Source organism: Neurospora crassa, linkage group VI (genome assembly GCF_000182925.2).
Source record: "Neurospora crassa OR74A linkage group VI, whole genome shotgun sequence".
NCBI classification, from domain to species: domain Eukaryota; kingdom Fungi; phylum Ascomycota; class Sordariomycetes; order Sordariales; family Sordariaceae; genus Neurospora; species Neurospora crassa.
Window position 1 is genome coordinate 1,215,273 of NC_026506.1, and position 15,600 is coordinate 1,230,872.

Consider the following 15,600-nt stretch of genomic DNA (forward strand, 5'->3'; position numbering starts at 1 on the left):
ACACACACACACACACACACACACACACACACACACACACACACACACACACACCGTGTTCGTGTTTTGGCTGAAAAGAGCGGCATAAAATGGCGCTGGTTGGTGAAGGTTTACTGCGTATACCTACCTACCTATCGGACTTTATGTCTATCCAATTCTTCTCCTGTTTTACCTCCGTCTCAACACTTCCATCTATCAACCCGCAACCCAACTCTACTAAGCGTATCCCTCTCTCGCAGTCGCCTTACCCCTCGCCATCCTGTTCATCATTCCCGTCAATGGCCTTACCGACGCATCGACAAGACTATGATACCAAGTTGCGCTCCCATCCTTCTCCGTCATCCTGACAGTCGTATCTCCCATAAGAGTAGGTGGCGAATCCAGGTAGATCGACTCCCACGCGCCGGCAGGCACCTCAAAGGTCTCGTGCAGCGCCGTAATGTGGCTGTATCCCTTCTTGCGAAACGCTTGCAAAAAGTCCCAGCCGTCGCGGTGCTCCTTGTCGTGCGCAAACTTGTGCAATCCCTCGATATCGCGGAAGTAAAACACCGACATGCCGGCGTTATGGGTGGCGCGCTTGGTCTGCTTCCAACTGGACATGCCTAGGAGGCCGTACTCTTCCTTTTTCTCGTTTATGGCCTTGCTCATGTTCATGAAGTGGGTGAAGAGTTCGTAGGCGCCGGGGCTAGCGGGGCCCAGCGGGTGGTTGTAGGAGACGCCGAGGTGGAAGACGACGATGGAGCTGGAGCACGGCGCATTGGGGTAGCGACCGGTTTGCCATGAGGGAGGCTGGCTGCTGGTAGAACCCTGAATGACATCGGCCATGTACGGATTCTGGTTGGTCTTGTAGAAGAGCATTTGGCCGATGGTCGAACCGATCGAGTGGAGAGTGAGGATCAAGACGGGGACGACGGCATAACGGTAAGGCAGAATGGCGAAGAGGACGATCTGAGCGAGCGCGCCCATGGCCATCAGAGTGCGAAGTCTGAAAGCATCTTTGATGATGGTCTTTGGCGTACGTTAGTCTCAGTCTCCCAACGTTCTCAAAGCAGTGGGTGGATTACTTACCTCCTTGTGCGGAGGAGTCCCAAGCGGGCGTTGCTTGGTTGGGGTAAAGATGGGTCGGAAATCTGGTTTTTCAAGAGTGTCCCCCATCTTGATAGTGGTTGATGTTGACAGTCTGGTACACGCAGTGTTTACAAAGAACAAAGAGAAGAGGACTGAATTTGATGACACGAGATGGGCAATGGTATATGGGATCTTTTAGTTCACGGAGTCTTATTCAACCTACGCTAAGGCCTAAACTAGCAAAGGCTGACACGCGAATGGCCATCTCTCCAATGTCTGTAGCTGACAAGCTACAAGTGACCACGTTGGCAAGCCTGCTGAGGGAACGAAGGTGGTGAAGTACCCCCACACGGAGGAATTCACTGTTCGCCCAAGGATGTCAAAGGGTGAGATGGAAGGTATGGAAGTAGGGTCTCAACCACAAATCCATCGGCCAACTTGCATCGCCAGGATCGATACAGGCTGATCCAGCAGCCGAGATCCGTCTGGGCAATACACATAGCACGACTCGGACATGGTTGCGTAGTGCAGACGTTGACGAGATTGGCCCTGAAAGGCGGATATATCGCCCTAAAAATCCGTGAAAGAGGAGTGCGAGTTATTGTTATTGACCACGATAAGTCCGAGAATGATCGATTGCGTGGTGTTGCGAAGCGTGGAGGCTGGAGGTGTGTGATACATGTGCCGCAATCACTTTAGTCCATGCCTTTGGACACGACAAGTGACGAGTGTGGCTGCACTGCAAACCCAATGGTCTTGTTGGCCCATCTTATGTGAGAAAACACCGAAAAAGATGTCTTGCCCGGCGAGACTTTGCCTAAAGCGTATCGATGCGAATATCGTCAATAAGTGCGGTAAAGGTAAGTATTGATGTGTACAATGAGTCAACAAATGTGTGGTCGGATGTTGAGTGAGGCGACTCTCGGATTCTGGAAAGTGTAACGAATACATGAAGGTACTCTGTTTTTTACCTTCCAATCCGAACGCGAGAGTTGGAAAAGCGCACTGCATCAACTTACAGGTGCGAGAACTGAAGTTGAAATGGAAGGAAGGAAACAAGCAAAGTGGAAGCCAAGACGGTGGACATCGGGGCCTCCCGTCGTGGCCGTCCCTGTTCCCTTCGACAGTCGGTTTATGTACTTGTACACAGCGGGTCAGTAGGTACGTACCTTCAACAGCCCCTTGACGCTGTCCCGCTGCCTGCCAGGAGGTGCCTGCTGCCTGCCCCCGCCTTTTCCCCTCGACTCCGGACCTCTACCACTGCCTGCCCCGCCTGCCCAACCTTCTGCTCGCCCCACCTGCGACCTCCCGTCGTTATCCAATGTCCCAGCAACAGTCAACCATCCATTCGTCTTTCCCCTTCGATTCTAAAGCCTGAACTTCAAGGCAATCCCATACCAGATCGACCACCTCGAATTGTTGGACTTTGTACATTTCCCGGCCAGACTTTCCACTTCTCGGTTTCCCTCAGTATCTACCGGATTCCAACTTGTATTTAAGCTAGCTCTCCCCCCGTTGTCTGTTTTAAGCGCAGCAATACACCGACCACCGACGACTATAATCCATCCCGCCCTACCCTCACCACCAGGCTTTTTTTTTTGGAAGGCCAAGGTCGCTTCACTAAAATACTTTATATTGCACGCTCACGCGCGAGCTATATTCTTTCGGCACTATGGATTCCGAACACTTTGGAGGTCGTACTGACGACGACCTCTTCGCCGACGACTTCGAGCCCGTAGCGCCCGAGGAGCAGGTCGCGACCATGTCTACGGAAACAGGAACGCCCGTACAAGACACGGACATCACGAGTCCTGCTTCCACTGCCGTGGAATCCCCTCAATCGTTGGAGTCAGCGCCTGTCCAGAAGTCCACCCCCGCGCCTCAAGCACCCAAAGGACTTGCCAACTCGCGTCACGCACCCAAAGGTCCTGAGAAGCAACCACGCAACAACAATCGTCACCCCAAAGCCAACAACAACGTCAACAACAACGCCGGCAACAACAGCGCGACTCAGTCTCAACAACAGCAGTCCACCTCCAGCACACCTCCCTCCGCCCCTAAAGAATTTCGCGAGAAAGAAGCCAGGGATAAGGAAGCTGGCCGTAACACTGCAAGTGTCTCATCGGCCGCTAGAATTGGTTCCGGGGCGAATCCACGCACCAAACTTACTGAAGACGAACTGGCAGCCAAGATGGAGAAGATGCGTATTATGGCCGCTGAGAAAACTAAGCGGTTCGAACAAGCCCAGCGTGACGAAAATGAGCATGCTGCCGCCTACGCTAAGGGCATGGAAGAGGATAGGAAACGTCGTGCCGAGCAAGCGGCTAAGAGGAAGGCTGCCGAGGAAGACCGCAAGAAGATGGATGAGGAGCGGGAAAAGAACCGTGAGCGCAAGATGCGCGCCATGGGCGCTAAGGAGGGTGGCTCTTGGGACGAGGGCAAGGAGGAGCGCATGAGAGAGGAGGACCGAAGAGGCTACAGGGGTGTTAGGGGGGTTGCAAACACACCATCGTGGGCGCAAGATCCGGCTGACGGCAATGAGCAGGCAAACGGTTACCGTGGCGGACGTCGTGGTGGAAGAGGAGGATTCGGTGGCGGAAGAGGTCGTGGGGGAGGTGATGGGTATGGAGGTCGTACCCTTTTCGAGCCGGACCCGGAGAACGAGACTGGTCAGCGTTTCTATCAGCGTGACAATAACCGAAACCGCGGCAGGGACTGGAAGGCGGATGGCCCAGCGGCCCCTCGTGCTGAACGCTCCGGGCCTGGGCCTGGTGCACCAAAAGCCGACAAACCGAAGTTGACCCCCGACGAGTTTCCTGCACTCCCCGGCAGCAAAGCCACCGCACCGCAAGTCAGCACAAGCGCCCCCCTATCTTTTGCTTCCTTGCCCCTCTCGCCTGCTGTGGGCAGATGGGATGATGAGGTGGAAGAAAGTATCTCGAAAAAAGCGGCACAGGCAAAGGAGGCGGCGAACGCGCAGGCGAAGTCAAAAGGAAACTAGAACCCTTCCTATGCGAGGCCTACCTTGGCTTCAACCGTTCGTTCCAATTCTCAGGACCCTCCTCGTATCAAGCCACCGTTAATGTCAACGACGCGCCCAAAAGGTCACCATGAATCTGATTCGCGAGACACAGTCAATAAAGAGCCGGCAGCGGAGCATGAGTCGACGAAACTGGCGAGGGTGAAGGGTTTCCTCTCAGTTCCAACCCAAGTAGTGGCTGGCCACCTAGGTCTTGAACCACCAAAGGTTGATGCCACTCTAACTTCAGATCAGATAGTCACTGCCCGCCAAACCCTTAAAACGCCGGTGGCCACTCCAGCGTTAGACAAGTTACCAGCCGGTCTCCAACATCTCGAACCGTCCAAGGCGGTCGGGGTACAAAGACGCCTCGAGCAATATCAAAGGGACCTCGAGGAAATGCAACAGAAAATCGCAGAGAGGGCAATAGAAACACCCGGGAGCCACAAAGCATCCCAGGTTTTGCCACTTACAGCAAGTAACAGAGCATTGCTGGATGTTCAATATATGAAAAGCGAGCACGTTGAAGATGAACAATCCTATCGCCATTATAACAACCCGGAAAACATTATAAAATGGGTAACAGAATCCGATATCACCCAAATGCGTCGGTGGAAGGGTCCCAACATGCATTCCGATGAGAATAATACGACACCAGAGGAGTAACTTGCCGTTGGTGACGACTCGGTGTATTTTTCCTCGGGAGGGCGACTTGTAGAGGGGTCCTGGAAACCACAGGCATTTTTTTTGGGCCGTAGAGGATGGAAGCGAGGTGTTTCTTTCATGTGATACGAAAAATGTCTAGACAACAGCGATTTTGTAAAAGCGAACAGACGAATTGATACCACAAGAATCTGAATTGAGATTGCTAGCCGGAACCGCAATTGATCATGCACAATGTAAAGGGTAACCCGAGTTATATCGCATTGATTGAAGTGTAATTGCTGGTAACGTCGATTCTATACCTGTCTGTGTGTTGCGCTCTCATGATATAACTAATAGCTTCTTTTCTCTACGCGGGCTGCAAAAATAAAGACCATAAAGGGACAAGCTCCGACTTCTTCAAATCCCAGGCTCGAATAGTGTAAAACGCCCCAACGCCCTTTCAATGCACATGATTCCGCCAGATCTTGGATCGTATCCATCTCCTTTCCCCGTTTCTTCCCTTAACATCGACGCCTCAAGCACCCTACCACCCACCACGTCTAGGACCACGCCCACGATAACCGCCACCGCCACTCCTGGGTCCACGGCCTCTACCCCAATCATCATGTCGTCCACCAGGACCCGTTGGCACACCACCCATATCATCATCACCACCACCGCCCATTCCCATGGGCCTCTGCCGTCCACGCATCTCCTTCGGGAATGCATCATACGTCTTCCGCATCTGCGCATATCCCAAATGCATCTTGCCAAAGAAGTGATCCGCCAGTCTGCGGTCATTATCCAACCGGGACAGGTACGCCCCGCACACGTCGCACACCTGCAGCTTCTGATGGCCTGACGGGCCACTCGTATCCGACAGCGCCTTCAGCTCTCTCTCCTTCTCCTGCTTCGCCGCTTGCGCCTGGCGCACCCTGAACAGCTCGTCATACGCCCTCCCCACTTCGCCCAGCTCTCCCAAGATCTCCACCTCCAACAGACCCGTCGCAATGGTCGTGCCCAAGTCCGAGATGGCCTTGAGCAACACGTTTGTCTGCCGGATCTCGTCGGGCGTCTTTTCGAGGCGTCGCTGTGCCGCGTCGATCCGTCGGTTGCACTCGTCAATGTACTTTTGCAGGTCGCGCATGTAGTCGTAGTCGAAACCGTACTTCTTCTTTTCTTGTTCAGGCAGGGCTTCGTACTCGGCCTTGAGGGCTTCCGAGTGCACGCGCGAGCACGGGCCGAGGTCTTGCTTGGTGTTGGTGAAGAGGTCGTGCGGGCAGGTGCCGACGAGGTAGGAGCGGCAGACTTTGGGGTCGGTGAGGGAGAGTTGGGCGGAGCGGGAGGAGATGCCGCCGCCCATCAGCTGCTCTGCATGGTTGGGGTGAAGAAGTTAGTGGGAGTTTGTAGGGGGGTGGGAGGAAGTATGGGGATGCGACTTACCGAGCAGCTTTCTTTGTTCGGCCGCCATGATTGGTCTTGTTGTTTATAATTATTACTATGAAAATGTTTTGGGTTCGATAGGCGTCGCTAGGTTTTGGTTTGACGGAAATTGCGAGGGCTGGTGATGGTAAAGCGCTTTCGCGGTTGCTGACGTTTTGTTTTGTTTGGGAGAAATTCCCAAGATTTTGGAGGTCGAATGCAGTCGCAAAAGTCAGCCGCGCATGCAAGGCTGCTTGCTGGATGGAACCTGATCGCTGAAACCGGGGAAGTGGACCCACTTTACATACCCTCCATTCCCCTGTTGCCGCTATAATCCCGGTTCATCCACTGGAAATGTGCTGTCATCAACCACAATTCCCTTCTGGGTCTTGTCCCGCTATGCCAGGGCGCGGCAGGCACTCTTCCAGCACCTCCCATCAGCAATGGGGGGGGGTGCCCAAGTTGCGATCCCCTCCGACGGCAGCCAGGGCACCCAACGCAACACCAACAAAAGTTAAAAGTTAGGTGTGAACTGTCACCATCTTTGCCGTCGTGTCTTCCACTTCTACTTCTGTCTTGCCATTGTCTCCGGAAATTGCTTTTGGTACTTTGCGGTGGACGTACAGATCAAGCAAATGGATAGACAACGGCAATAGACAGCGTTCACTCCAGTTAATACAATGCGCCCATCCTTTCCTTCTTCTTTCTTACTCTCCTTACTTTCTCTTCTTTGCTTCTCGCCCTACACTGCGATCGCCAATGCCTCCTCCTCCCCTGCCGATTCCATTTCCAACTCCCGATCCGACTACCACGAACAGCTAATATTGCGCCCGCTACCATTGTCGACTCTGCTCGCCAGCTTCAACTTCCGCTCCAACACATCGCTCTCTGCCTTCGAGGCGCACAATTTCCGCTTCTTCCCCAGGTCGCTGGGCCAGATTCTCGAGCATGCCGGCACGCGCGAGTTACACTTGAGGTTTAGTCTGGGAAGATGGGATGCCGAGAGCTGGGGCGCAAGGCCGTGGAATGGTGCGCGCGAGGGTGGAACAGGTGTTGAGATGTGGGCGTGGCTGGAGGCAGATACAGACGAGGAGTATGTTTCACCACCACCCACACAACACCGCGGATCATGACTTGGGCGAGAGACTAACTACAGACACCATGTAGGGCCGACCGTAAATGGCTGACGCTCACCAATGCGCTGTCTGGCCTCTTCTGTGCTTCTCTCAACTTCATCGATAGCACCCGAACTACCCGTCCCGTCATGTCCTTCCAGCCCGAGGGCAACCACATCGACGCGAACGCGACGAACATGCACCTACTTTACGGCGTGCTACCCCACGAAGTTGTCTGTACCGAGAACTTGACACCCTTTCTTAAGCTTCTTCCATGCAAGGGCAAGGCTGGTATTGCGTCGTTGCTTGACGGACATAAGCTCTTCGACTCCTCATGGCAGACAATGGCGATCGATATCCGGCCCGTGTGCCCGGAGGATGGCGAGTGTGTGTTGCAGATCGAGCAAAGCATTGACATGGTATTGGACATTGATCGATCCAAGAGACCCAGGGGTATGTGTACTAATGATTGAACGACGTGGTTAAAGACTACAACTGACGAAACCGGCTTAGATAACCCGATTCCCAGGCCCCCTCCGGCCCACGAGATGAAGTGCAATACCTCGAAGCCGTACCACGCCCACGATACTTGCTTCCCCACCGATTCAGCCGCCAACCAGGACTGGTCGCTATCCCAAATCTTCGGCAAGCCTATCAAGGGAACCTGCCCTCTGACCGACCCTAACGTGTCTCCTGTCTGCATCCAAGTTCCCGATTCGCGTATTGTCTTCGCCTCCGAGGGCGCTGTTGAGAAGAAGAACCCCGATCAGACTTCACGCTGCTTTGACTTCCCCGCCGAGAACGACTTCGAGATCTTCCTCCCTGCCCCCGAGGCCGAGGACGGATCAGTAGTAATCGAACACGTCGTCAAGCCCGAAACGCCCCTCCTCTACGCCGAACGCAGTTTCACCGGCCACGGCCAAGAGCGCGGCGGCGTCCAGACCATTCTGCGCAACCCCAGCCCCGACCAGGAAGTCGAGTTCATCTACATGGAATCCCTTCCCTGGTTCATGCGCATCTACTTGCACACCATCTCGGCCCGCGTCGACGGACAGCCCGGCAAGGCCGATTCCCTGATCCAGGAAGTCTACTACCGCCCCGCCGTCGACCGCGCACGCGGAACCCAACTCGAAGTCCGCATGACCGTCCCGCCCGCTTCTACCGTTTTTCTCACCTACGACTTTGAGAAGTCCATCCTGCGGTATACCGAGTACCCTCCGGACGCGAATCGCGGGTTTGATGTGGCCGCCGCTGTCATTACCATCTTGAACAGGGACAACAAGAGCGGTGGGAATGGAAGAAATTCGCGGTTTGCGGCATATAATCTGAGAACGACCACATTGCTTTGCAACCTCCCGACGCCCGACTTCAGCATGCCGTACAATGTCATCATCTTCACGTCAACGGCTATTGCCTTGGCGTTTGGCGGCATGTTTAACATACTGGTGAGGAGGTTCGTGGCGGCGAATGAGGGCCCGGAGAGCGGGTTGAAGAAGGGGGTAAATAAGTTGAAGGCGAAGGTGGCAGGCTTTCTGAAGAAGGGAAAGAAGGAGAGTGCTCCTGCTGTTGCTGCGGAGGAGGAGAAGAAGATGGAGTGAAAACACAACGGAACGGTCCATCGTTGTGTTTAGACACCGGGTGCCAGGTCATATAGTACAAATAAAATTGTAAGAACCACTTTCACACTCTGAACTAGCACTACCTCTACTGCCCCTTAAACCCCGGGAAAAACCCCCTCGGTACCTCCCACCCAGCATCAACCTCGTCTTTCATCGTCTTCACAGTCCTCTCCACCATATCCGGTCCATACTCAAGTTCAACCACTTCCTTCATATTTTCTGCATTTTCGCGTCAGCAGTCAGTTTGTCCCCTTTTACTTCCTTAACCCCTATGGCCTAAAATTAAGAAGCGGAAAAAAGACTTACTAGGCACTCCCGCGTCCCATCCCTCCTCCTTTAGATACACCTCCAACTCCCGCGGCGCCTCCTCGTCAAAGCCAACGTTGCTCATCACCTGGATAGCTGAAGCCCGGTTGCGCCGGATCTTTTCGTAGACTTGAAGTCGCCGCTCGAGTTCCTCGGGGGAAGAAGCGCTGGATAAGTCCCCCAGGCAGAGGCCGAGGACGAGACCGTCTTCGATTGCTTGGGCACCTCCTTGGCCGTGGTCTTTTTTTATTTTTTTTTATTTTTTTTTCTGTGATTAGTGTAGTAGACCAGGAAGGAAAGATGTATGATGGAAGGGTAGGTAACTTACGAGGTAACATAGGATGAGCAGCGTCCCCGACAAGAACCAACCGGTCTTTGTGCCAGGTTGGGATGGGAGGGCGGTAGAGGAGGGGCCAGCGTTTGAGGTCTGTTGCTTTGCTTTTTGATTTTTCTCGTTAGCACACCGATGATGGGTTAACATCAAGTCCTTCCATGAGGTGTTATTCATTGTGGAAGACGAGCGGATGGAGGGGGGAACCACATAGAACGGATAGGGAGATAATGAAGACGTACTTGATCACGGATAGGATGCCGGGGTGGAAATCGGACAGTTTGGAAAGGACTTCGGACTTGGAGACAGGGGCGTGCCAGTCTTGGGGAGAAGATTTGAATGTCAGTGAACCAGCGAGCATGATATTTGGGAAGGGGGGTGGGTGAGAGTGTCTCTCTGGGTACTGACCTTCCCGCTTCGCAGTATTTGTCTCATCCCGGAGCATGACGACGAAGTTGAACACTTCACCACTGCTTAATCGTCAGCCTTTTTTCTCCCCCTTTTCTCCCATGAATCGTTTTGACCAATCTCTCCATCTTATCACCTCAAAGTCATCGCACTCACCCTCGACACCGATAAGCAATCACCCTCTTCCTCCCCTTCACATCCGGCCACAGCCTGCAAACCTTGGCCTCTTTCCGATCCTCATCCAAGAAAAACTTTGTGTCTGGATCATCAGCAATTTCCGCCGTCGGAATCAGAAACCGGTAGCAGGTATTTAGCTTCGGATCAGGAAGCATCTGAGGCTGGTTCGGGTGTCCGAGGACGTATTCAGGTGCGCGAGAGTGCACCCCGTCGGCGGCAATGATGAGGTCTGCTATTAGAACGGTGTTGTCGGAGAGGGTCACTGAGGGTACTGAGGGGTCCTGGATTTCGGTTCAGCAATTAGTCTCTTGTCTTTCGAGGACGTTGATGGTCATCTGCTTGGTGGTGGAGGAAGTACTCACAAACGCAACAACCTCTTTCCCGCCTTCAATCCTCACCCACCCCTTTCTCCCCTTTCTCCCCTTTTTCTCTACCCCATTTACTTCCTCCTTTTCATTCCCATCATCATCATCACCAACCTCATCGATCTCGTCGTCGTCATCATCATCATCATCATCATCATCATCATCCATATCCACCACCAACCCCAACAACCCCCCATGCAAATCAACCCGATGCGCATACCACAGTGCTCCCCCCCTCCAAACCTCTTCATTCCTACTATGATCCAACCCTTGTCCCATTTGCTCCATCGTCTGCGGATTGACGACCAACATCCCCTCGCTCTTTACAAACTTTTGTTTCAGTGGGTCTAGGCCCCATCCGCGCCCGGGCTGGGGGTGGCAGAGGAAGCGAGAGACGTTGGGGGGAACGTTGATTGCCGCGCCTACTTCGTGAGATGATGTGTATGACTTGCTGCTGATGGTGGAGGAGGAAGAAGCAGAGTAGAGGTAATGGGAGGATCGCTCGAGGATGGTTATCCGGTGAAAAGGGTTCGCGCGCCGGAGGGACAGAGCGGTGGAGAGGCCGGAGAGGCCGGCGCCTGTTACTATTATGTCCATCTTTTCTTTTTGTTTTCCTTTCGATGAAATGAGTTGGATCACCTTGTTGGGGTGGTGGAATATTTTGATGGGAATGGACGAGATGGGTAGAGAGTTGAGGGTGCTTTTTGGTTGTAGGAAGTCTTGCTGTAGTTTGAGATACCTTTCCTTGTAGGACAAAGACGGTAGAGGAAGAATGGAAAGTAAGAATGACTGCTAGATATGACGAGAGTACGAGGGCATGTATGGCATAACAATACCCTGACGTATGGTAGCCGAGCTGAAAGGAAGGTGCGGTTCATTGTTATGGCTCGGAACGAAAAACATAATATACTACGGGCAGATACTGAGCTGCAGTGACACCTCAGGCTCACTGAGTGACAGAGGAAGGGTTCTGGATCAAGCCGGAGGAAGGTCGGGCGCTACAATTTTTGGATATATCGACCATCAAACGACTGTAATTGTATCTCCAAACTGGTTTGCTGGATGAGTTGTTGTGTTCCCTTGGTAGTTGGTAGTAATAATAGGGTCTTTAGTCGTACCTGCTTTTGCATTTCCTTGAGGCCTCACCACCCCGTTTCTCGACCAGTAGTACTGGGTGATAGATTCATTGGGGGAAAAGATAGAGTAGAGAACATTGCAGTCCATGGTTTGCATCCGTGACACAGGTGTGTGCGAAGGGTAGCACCACCCGTATAGCAACCACCTACCAGAGAATTACGAACTCTTGCCGAAACCAACCACTATTTTAACATGGCACGGCCTATCACATCAAGTTCAATCCCCAAAGAAAGGCACATAATGATACACCGTGTCTGGAACCCTGCACCATCCCCAGAAAAAAAGACATGGAGATACACAACGGGATATCAATTCAAAGAGTTCTATATAAACCACTCGTAAGCCCTTCTCTTGGACAGCCAACTCTCCTCTTTCATGGTTTCAACGCCGCGGCCGGCCCTCTAAGCCGAGGCAAATTTAGCGAGATACTCCTCATGAAGCTTCTTCTGCTTCTCCCACTCCTTCTTGAGCTTCTTGACCTGGCTCTTGGGCACTTCGTTGCCATCCGCCAGCTTGGTGGGCAAGCCATCGGCGTCGAATTCGGTGTACTTGGCGTCACTCTTGAACATATCCTGGGGAGAAAGCTTGGCCTTTTCCCACTTTTCTTGCTCGGCCTTTTCCTTTGCTTTGCGGGCTGTTTTAGAGAGTGTCAGTTAGTGTCATGATTCTAACGTGGTGGAAATAGGTAAAAGGAAATTAAAACAACTTACCCTCCTCCTTCTGTCTGGCCTTCTCAGCCAGCAACGCAGCCTTCTCCTCACGCGCCTGAATCAACTTGGAAGCCGGCACGAACTTGACCAGACTAGGTCCATCAACGCGATCATCGAGCTGCACACCAAGATCGGTAAGGTCGTAGTCACGAATACGGTCGCTGAGCGCAAGGATTGCTTGCTTGACCTTGGGATCGAGAGCAACTCCGGAAGAAATGGTAGCGCGCAACTCATCGCGCAGCCTGGAGGTAGCGCGGATGAAAGGCAGCGCCAGCTTTTCGGCGTCCTTCTCGCCGCTCTTCTCGAGCTCGGCGAACTCGCCGTCGGGGTTCTGCTGCTCGAGGAGGGACTTGATGGAATCGTTACCAGAAAGGTCGAGCGCGGCAACCTCCTGCTTGACCTGGTTAAAGACGGCGGCGTAGGGCTTGACAGCGGTCTGGGGATCGACGTTGGCCTTGTTAGAGGCAGTGGCGGAGGACCAGCCCAGACCATCGTATGGAGGCTGGGCGCTGGCGTCAAGACCGAACACGCCGACGATCTTGGTCACCCAGCGAGCAACGGACTCGAGCGCTTGGACGTTGGGGTTGCTGGAGTTCATGTAGATGTTGGCGTTGCGGACCAGCTTGAGGAGGACCTGCATGGCGGTAGGGGTGTCGAAGGAGTTCCTCAGGGCGGCGTCGAGGTCCTTCTTGGCTTGCTCAAAATCCTCGAGCAGACCCCTGGCACCGGCGTCTTCCGAGAGGGAAAGATCCTTGATGCCGGACGAAGCGTCGACCTCGGACAAGCGAGCCTTGATGTTGGTGAAGAAGTTGTCGAGCGTGGTCTCCCAGTTGTCGGCCTGTTTCCTCATGTCGGGGGAGATCTCGACACCGTCGTTCCAGCGGCTGAGCAGGAAGACGATACGCATGTTGCGGGCAGTGTAGGTGGAGGCGAGAGCGTCTTGTATCGTCTGGAAGTTCTTTAAGCTCTTGGACATTTTGCTTCCGGCAATGGAAAGATGGCCCATGTGCTGTATGGAATGTCAGTGCATGATCAGAACACCAAGAGACAAAAAGCTTACCAGGAAATACTTGACCCAAGTGTGCTCACCCTTGCAGCAGTCATGGAAGTAAGCCTCACTCTGAGCCAGCTCGTTGTCGTGATGAGGGAAAGCAAGATCGATACCACCAGAGTGGATGTCCATCTGCTCGCCAAGCTTGTCGGAAGCCATAACGGAGCACTCAATGTGCCAACCTGGGCGACCGGCACCCCAAGGGCTGGGCCAATAGGGCTCACCGGGCTTCGACTTTTTCCAAAGGGCAAAGTCACCAGAACGCTTCTTGCCTCCCAAAGCAGTCGAAAGGGAACCCTCTCCCTCCTCTTGCAGAGCGGTGTCGTTCTTGCTCTCGGGGCGAAGGCGAGCATAGGTGTTACCGGCCTTCTCGAAGGCGCCAATGTCGAAGTAGACAGAACCGTCGGCCTCGTAGGCGAATCCCTTTTGGATAATCTGCTCAACGAAGGCGACGATCTGAGGAACGTATTCGGTAACGCGAGTAATAACATCGGGAGGAAGGACGTTCAAAGCCTCCATATCGTCAGCGAATGCCTTCTCCATCGTCTTTGTGAGGTCGGTAAAGATGGTCTGATCGCTAGTGTCGATGGTCTCCTTGTAGAGCGAATCGAGGTAGGGTAGGAGGACGTCCTCGGCGGCGTCGAGACCGGAACCGTTCTTGAGAGCTTCGGCCGCAGCATCCATGTTGTTTAGGTGCATCTTGACCTTGGCCTCGGCGTCGCCAGGTTTTGTCTCGGGGACAAGGGGACCACCGGCCAGAACAACACCGTAAGCGGCCTGTTTCCGCTCCTCGTAATTTTTCTCGTCTAGCGGGCCAGCATCTTGGGGTGCCAGCAGGGGAAGACTTTTGGTGTATGCCTGGAAGGCCTTGAAAATGAGATTGTGGATCTGCTCGGGAGTATAAGGCTTCTCCTTTTCCAGCTCTAGGAGCCTCTTTCTCCTCGCTTTGATGATGATCTGAGAAAAGTCAGACTGATATTGATGATTACTCAAGAACAGAATTTAAGCCCACCTTGTCATCGACATCTGTATAATTCATCTATGGTGAAATTTTAGCTTGAGGAACATGGCAAGTTCGATGGTAGAAGCATGTATTCGTTTACTCACCACAAAGTTGACCTTGTAGTCAAAATAATGCATAAGGATGCGGCGGATGATGTCTGTGGAGACATAGTTACGGGCATGGCCCAAGTGGCTGAGATCGTACTATGAAATGTCAACGGAAGTAAAGTAGAAGTCGTAGTTCTCAGTACATACAACAGTCGGCCCGCAGGCGTACCAGCTAATGGCACCCTCCTCCTTTGGTACAAACGGCACGGGGGGACCCGGCTTCAGGGTGCTGTGAACGGTAATGGCGGCCATGATTAACGGCGACGATGTGAATAGGCGGCGGGGGTATGACGAAGGGAGGGGACGAGGGAAAAGACGAATTGGTCTTGTACTAATAGCCGAGATAGTCCTGGTCGAAGGAATGAGGCCGCGTAGACGGGCAAAGGAGTGCATCCGGTGGTGGGGTTGTTTCCAGCCCTATCAGATTGGATGTCAAGTCCAGAGTTAGTCAAAAGGTCATGAGGGTAGGTAAGTAGTAAAAAAAAGAGGTCAGCGTGGCAAGCGCACAGCTGCAGGTCGACTGAGTGATAATGCTCAATTGAAAATGATATTCAGACCTGAAAGAGACTGGGACGGAACGAATGAGTCAAGCCACACCTTTTGTATACTAGTAGTAGCACCCTGCACTTGTCCACGGCGCTGTGAATGGTCACGGTCTCAGCTGTGAGTCGTAAATTGAAAGGTGGTTCTTGCAATCTTTCACAAGGGAAGACTTTGGCGGGGCAAGGGCGGCTTTCACCCAGGGTTAGGGTTATCCAAGCTGGAGTACTGTACTGCAAACCGTGTCGTTCTCTGAGCTGTATGCAGTGTCACGATGATTGGCACAACGGAGGTGAGAATAGTTGAAATGGTTGAAGAGAAGAGAGAAAAGAAAGGAATAAGATTGGTGATTGAAAAACATGGTTATATATATGGCTTTGGGGAAACGTGTTTGAGTCAAAATGCAATGCAGGAATTGGTGATGCATGTGGGTCATGAGGAGAGAACAGTCCCCTTTGTCTAGAGGAAACACCGAGGAGAAGTCCATGAGTCCCGAAGTTGGGGTTGGAAAATGGTGATAAATATATGCAATGCTTCCCGTCCTCGCCAAAGGGCTACTAATCGATGCACATCATTG

At 53.1% G+C, this 15,600-nt stretch overlaps 6 protein-coding genes across 6 annotated transcripts; 2 read left to right on the plus strand and 4 right to left on the minus strand.

Annotated features, from left to right (window-relative positions):
- Nucleotides 1-165: 165 nt before the first annotated feature.
- On the minus strand, nt 166-2,177 carry NCU05647 (hypothetical protein). Its single transcript, XM_955115.2, has 2 exons — nt 1,069-2,177; nt 166-1,008 (listed from the first exon to the last, which is right to left on the minus strand). The coding sequence occupies exons 1-2, from the start codon at nt 1,153-1,155 to the stop codon at nt 217-219; spliced, it is 879 nt and encodes a 292-aa protein (XP_960208.1). The 5' UTR covers nt 1,156-2,177; the 3' UTR covers nt 166-216.
- Nucleotides 2,178-2,389: 212 nt separating this feature from the next.
- NCU05646 (hypothetical protein) lies at nt 2,390-4,997 on the plus strand. Its single transcript, XM_955114.3, has one exon. The coding sequence runs from the start codon at nt 2,741-2,743 to the stop codon at nt 4,067-4,069; it is 1,329 nt and encodes a 442-aa protein (XP_960207.1). The 5' UTR covers nt 2,390-2,740; the 3' UTR covers nt 4,070-4,997.
- A 5-nt stretch (nt 4,998-5,002) lies between these two features.
- Nucleotides 5,003-6,333, minus strand: NCU05645 (U1 snRNP splicing complex subunit). The gene is made up of 2 exons (XM_955113.2): nt 6,176-6,333; nt 5,003-6,103 (listed from the first exon to the last, which is right to left on the minus strand). Exons 1-2 carry the CDS (start codon nt 6,201-6,203, stop codon nt 5,277-5,279), a joined length of 855 nt encoding a protein of 284 aa, XP_960206.1. The 5' UTR covers nt 6,204-6,333; the 3' UTR covers nt 5,003-5,276.
- A 227-nt stretch (nt 6,334-6,560) lies between these two features.
- On the plus strand, nt 6,561-8,962 carry gpit-1 (GPI transamidase component GPI16). Its single transcript, XM_955112.3, has 3 exons — nt 6,561-7,247; nt 7,322-7,722; nt 7,783-8,962. The coding sequence occupies exons 1-3, from the start codon at nt 6,835-6,837 to the stop codon at nt 8,865-8,867; spliced, it is 1,899 nt and encodes a 632-aa protein (XP_960205.1). The 5' UTR covers nt 6,561-6,834; the 3' UTR covers nt 8,868-8,962.
- An 11-nt stretch (nt 8,963-8,973) lies between these two features.
- Nucleotides 8,974-11,072, minus strand: NCU05643 (hypothetical protein; the record flags this gene model as incomplete). Its single annotated transcript, XM_955111.1, has 7 exons — nt 8,974-9,107; nt 9,195-9,434; nt 9,523-9,632; nt 9,768-9,846; nt 9,934-9,995; nt 10,090-10,391; nt 10,473-11,072. The coding sequence occupies 7 exons, from the start codon at nt 11,070-11,072 to the stop codon at nt 8,974-8,976; spliced, it is 1,527 nt and encodes a 508-aa protein (XP_960204.1).
- A 785-nt stretch (nt 11,073-11,857) lies between these two features.
- Nucleotides 11,858-15,076, minus strand: NCU05642 (cysteinyl-tRNA synthetase). Its single transcript, XM_955110.3, has 6 exons — nt 14,631-15,076; nt 14,481-14,579; nt 14,386-14,412; nt 13,383-14,330; nt 12,323-13,331; nt 11,858-12,246 (listed from the first exon to the last, which is right to left on the minus strand). The coding sequence occupies exons 1-6, from the start codon at nt 14,874-14,876 to the stop codon at nt 12,014-12,016; spliced, it is 2,562 nt and encodes an 853-aa protein (XP_960203.3). The 5' UTR covers nt 14,877-15,076; the 3' UTR covers nt 11,858-12,013.
- Nucleotides 15,077-15,600: the final 524 nt, after the last annotated feature.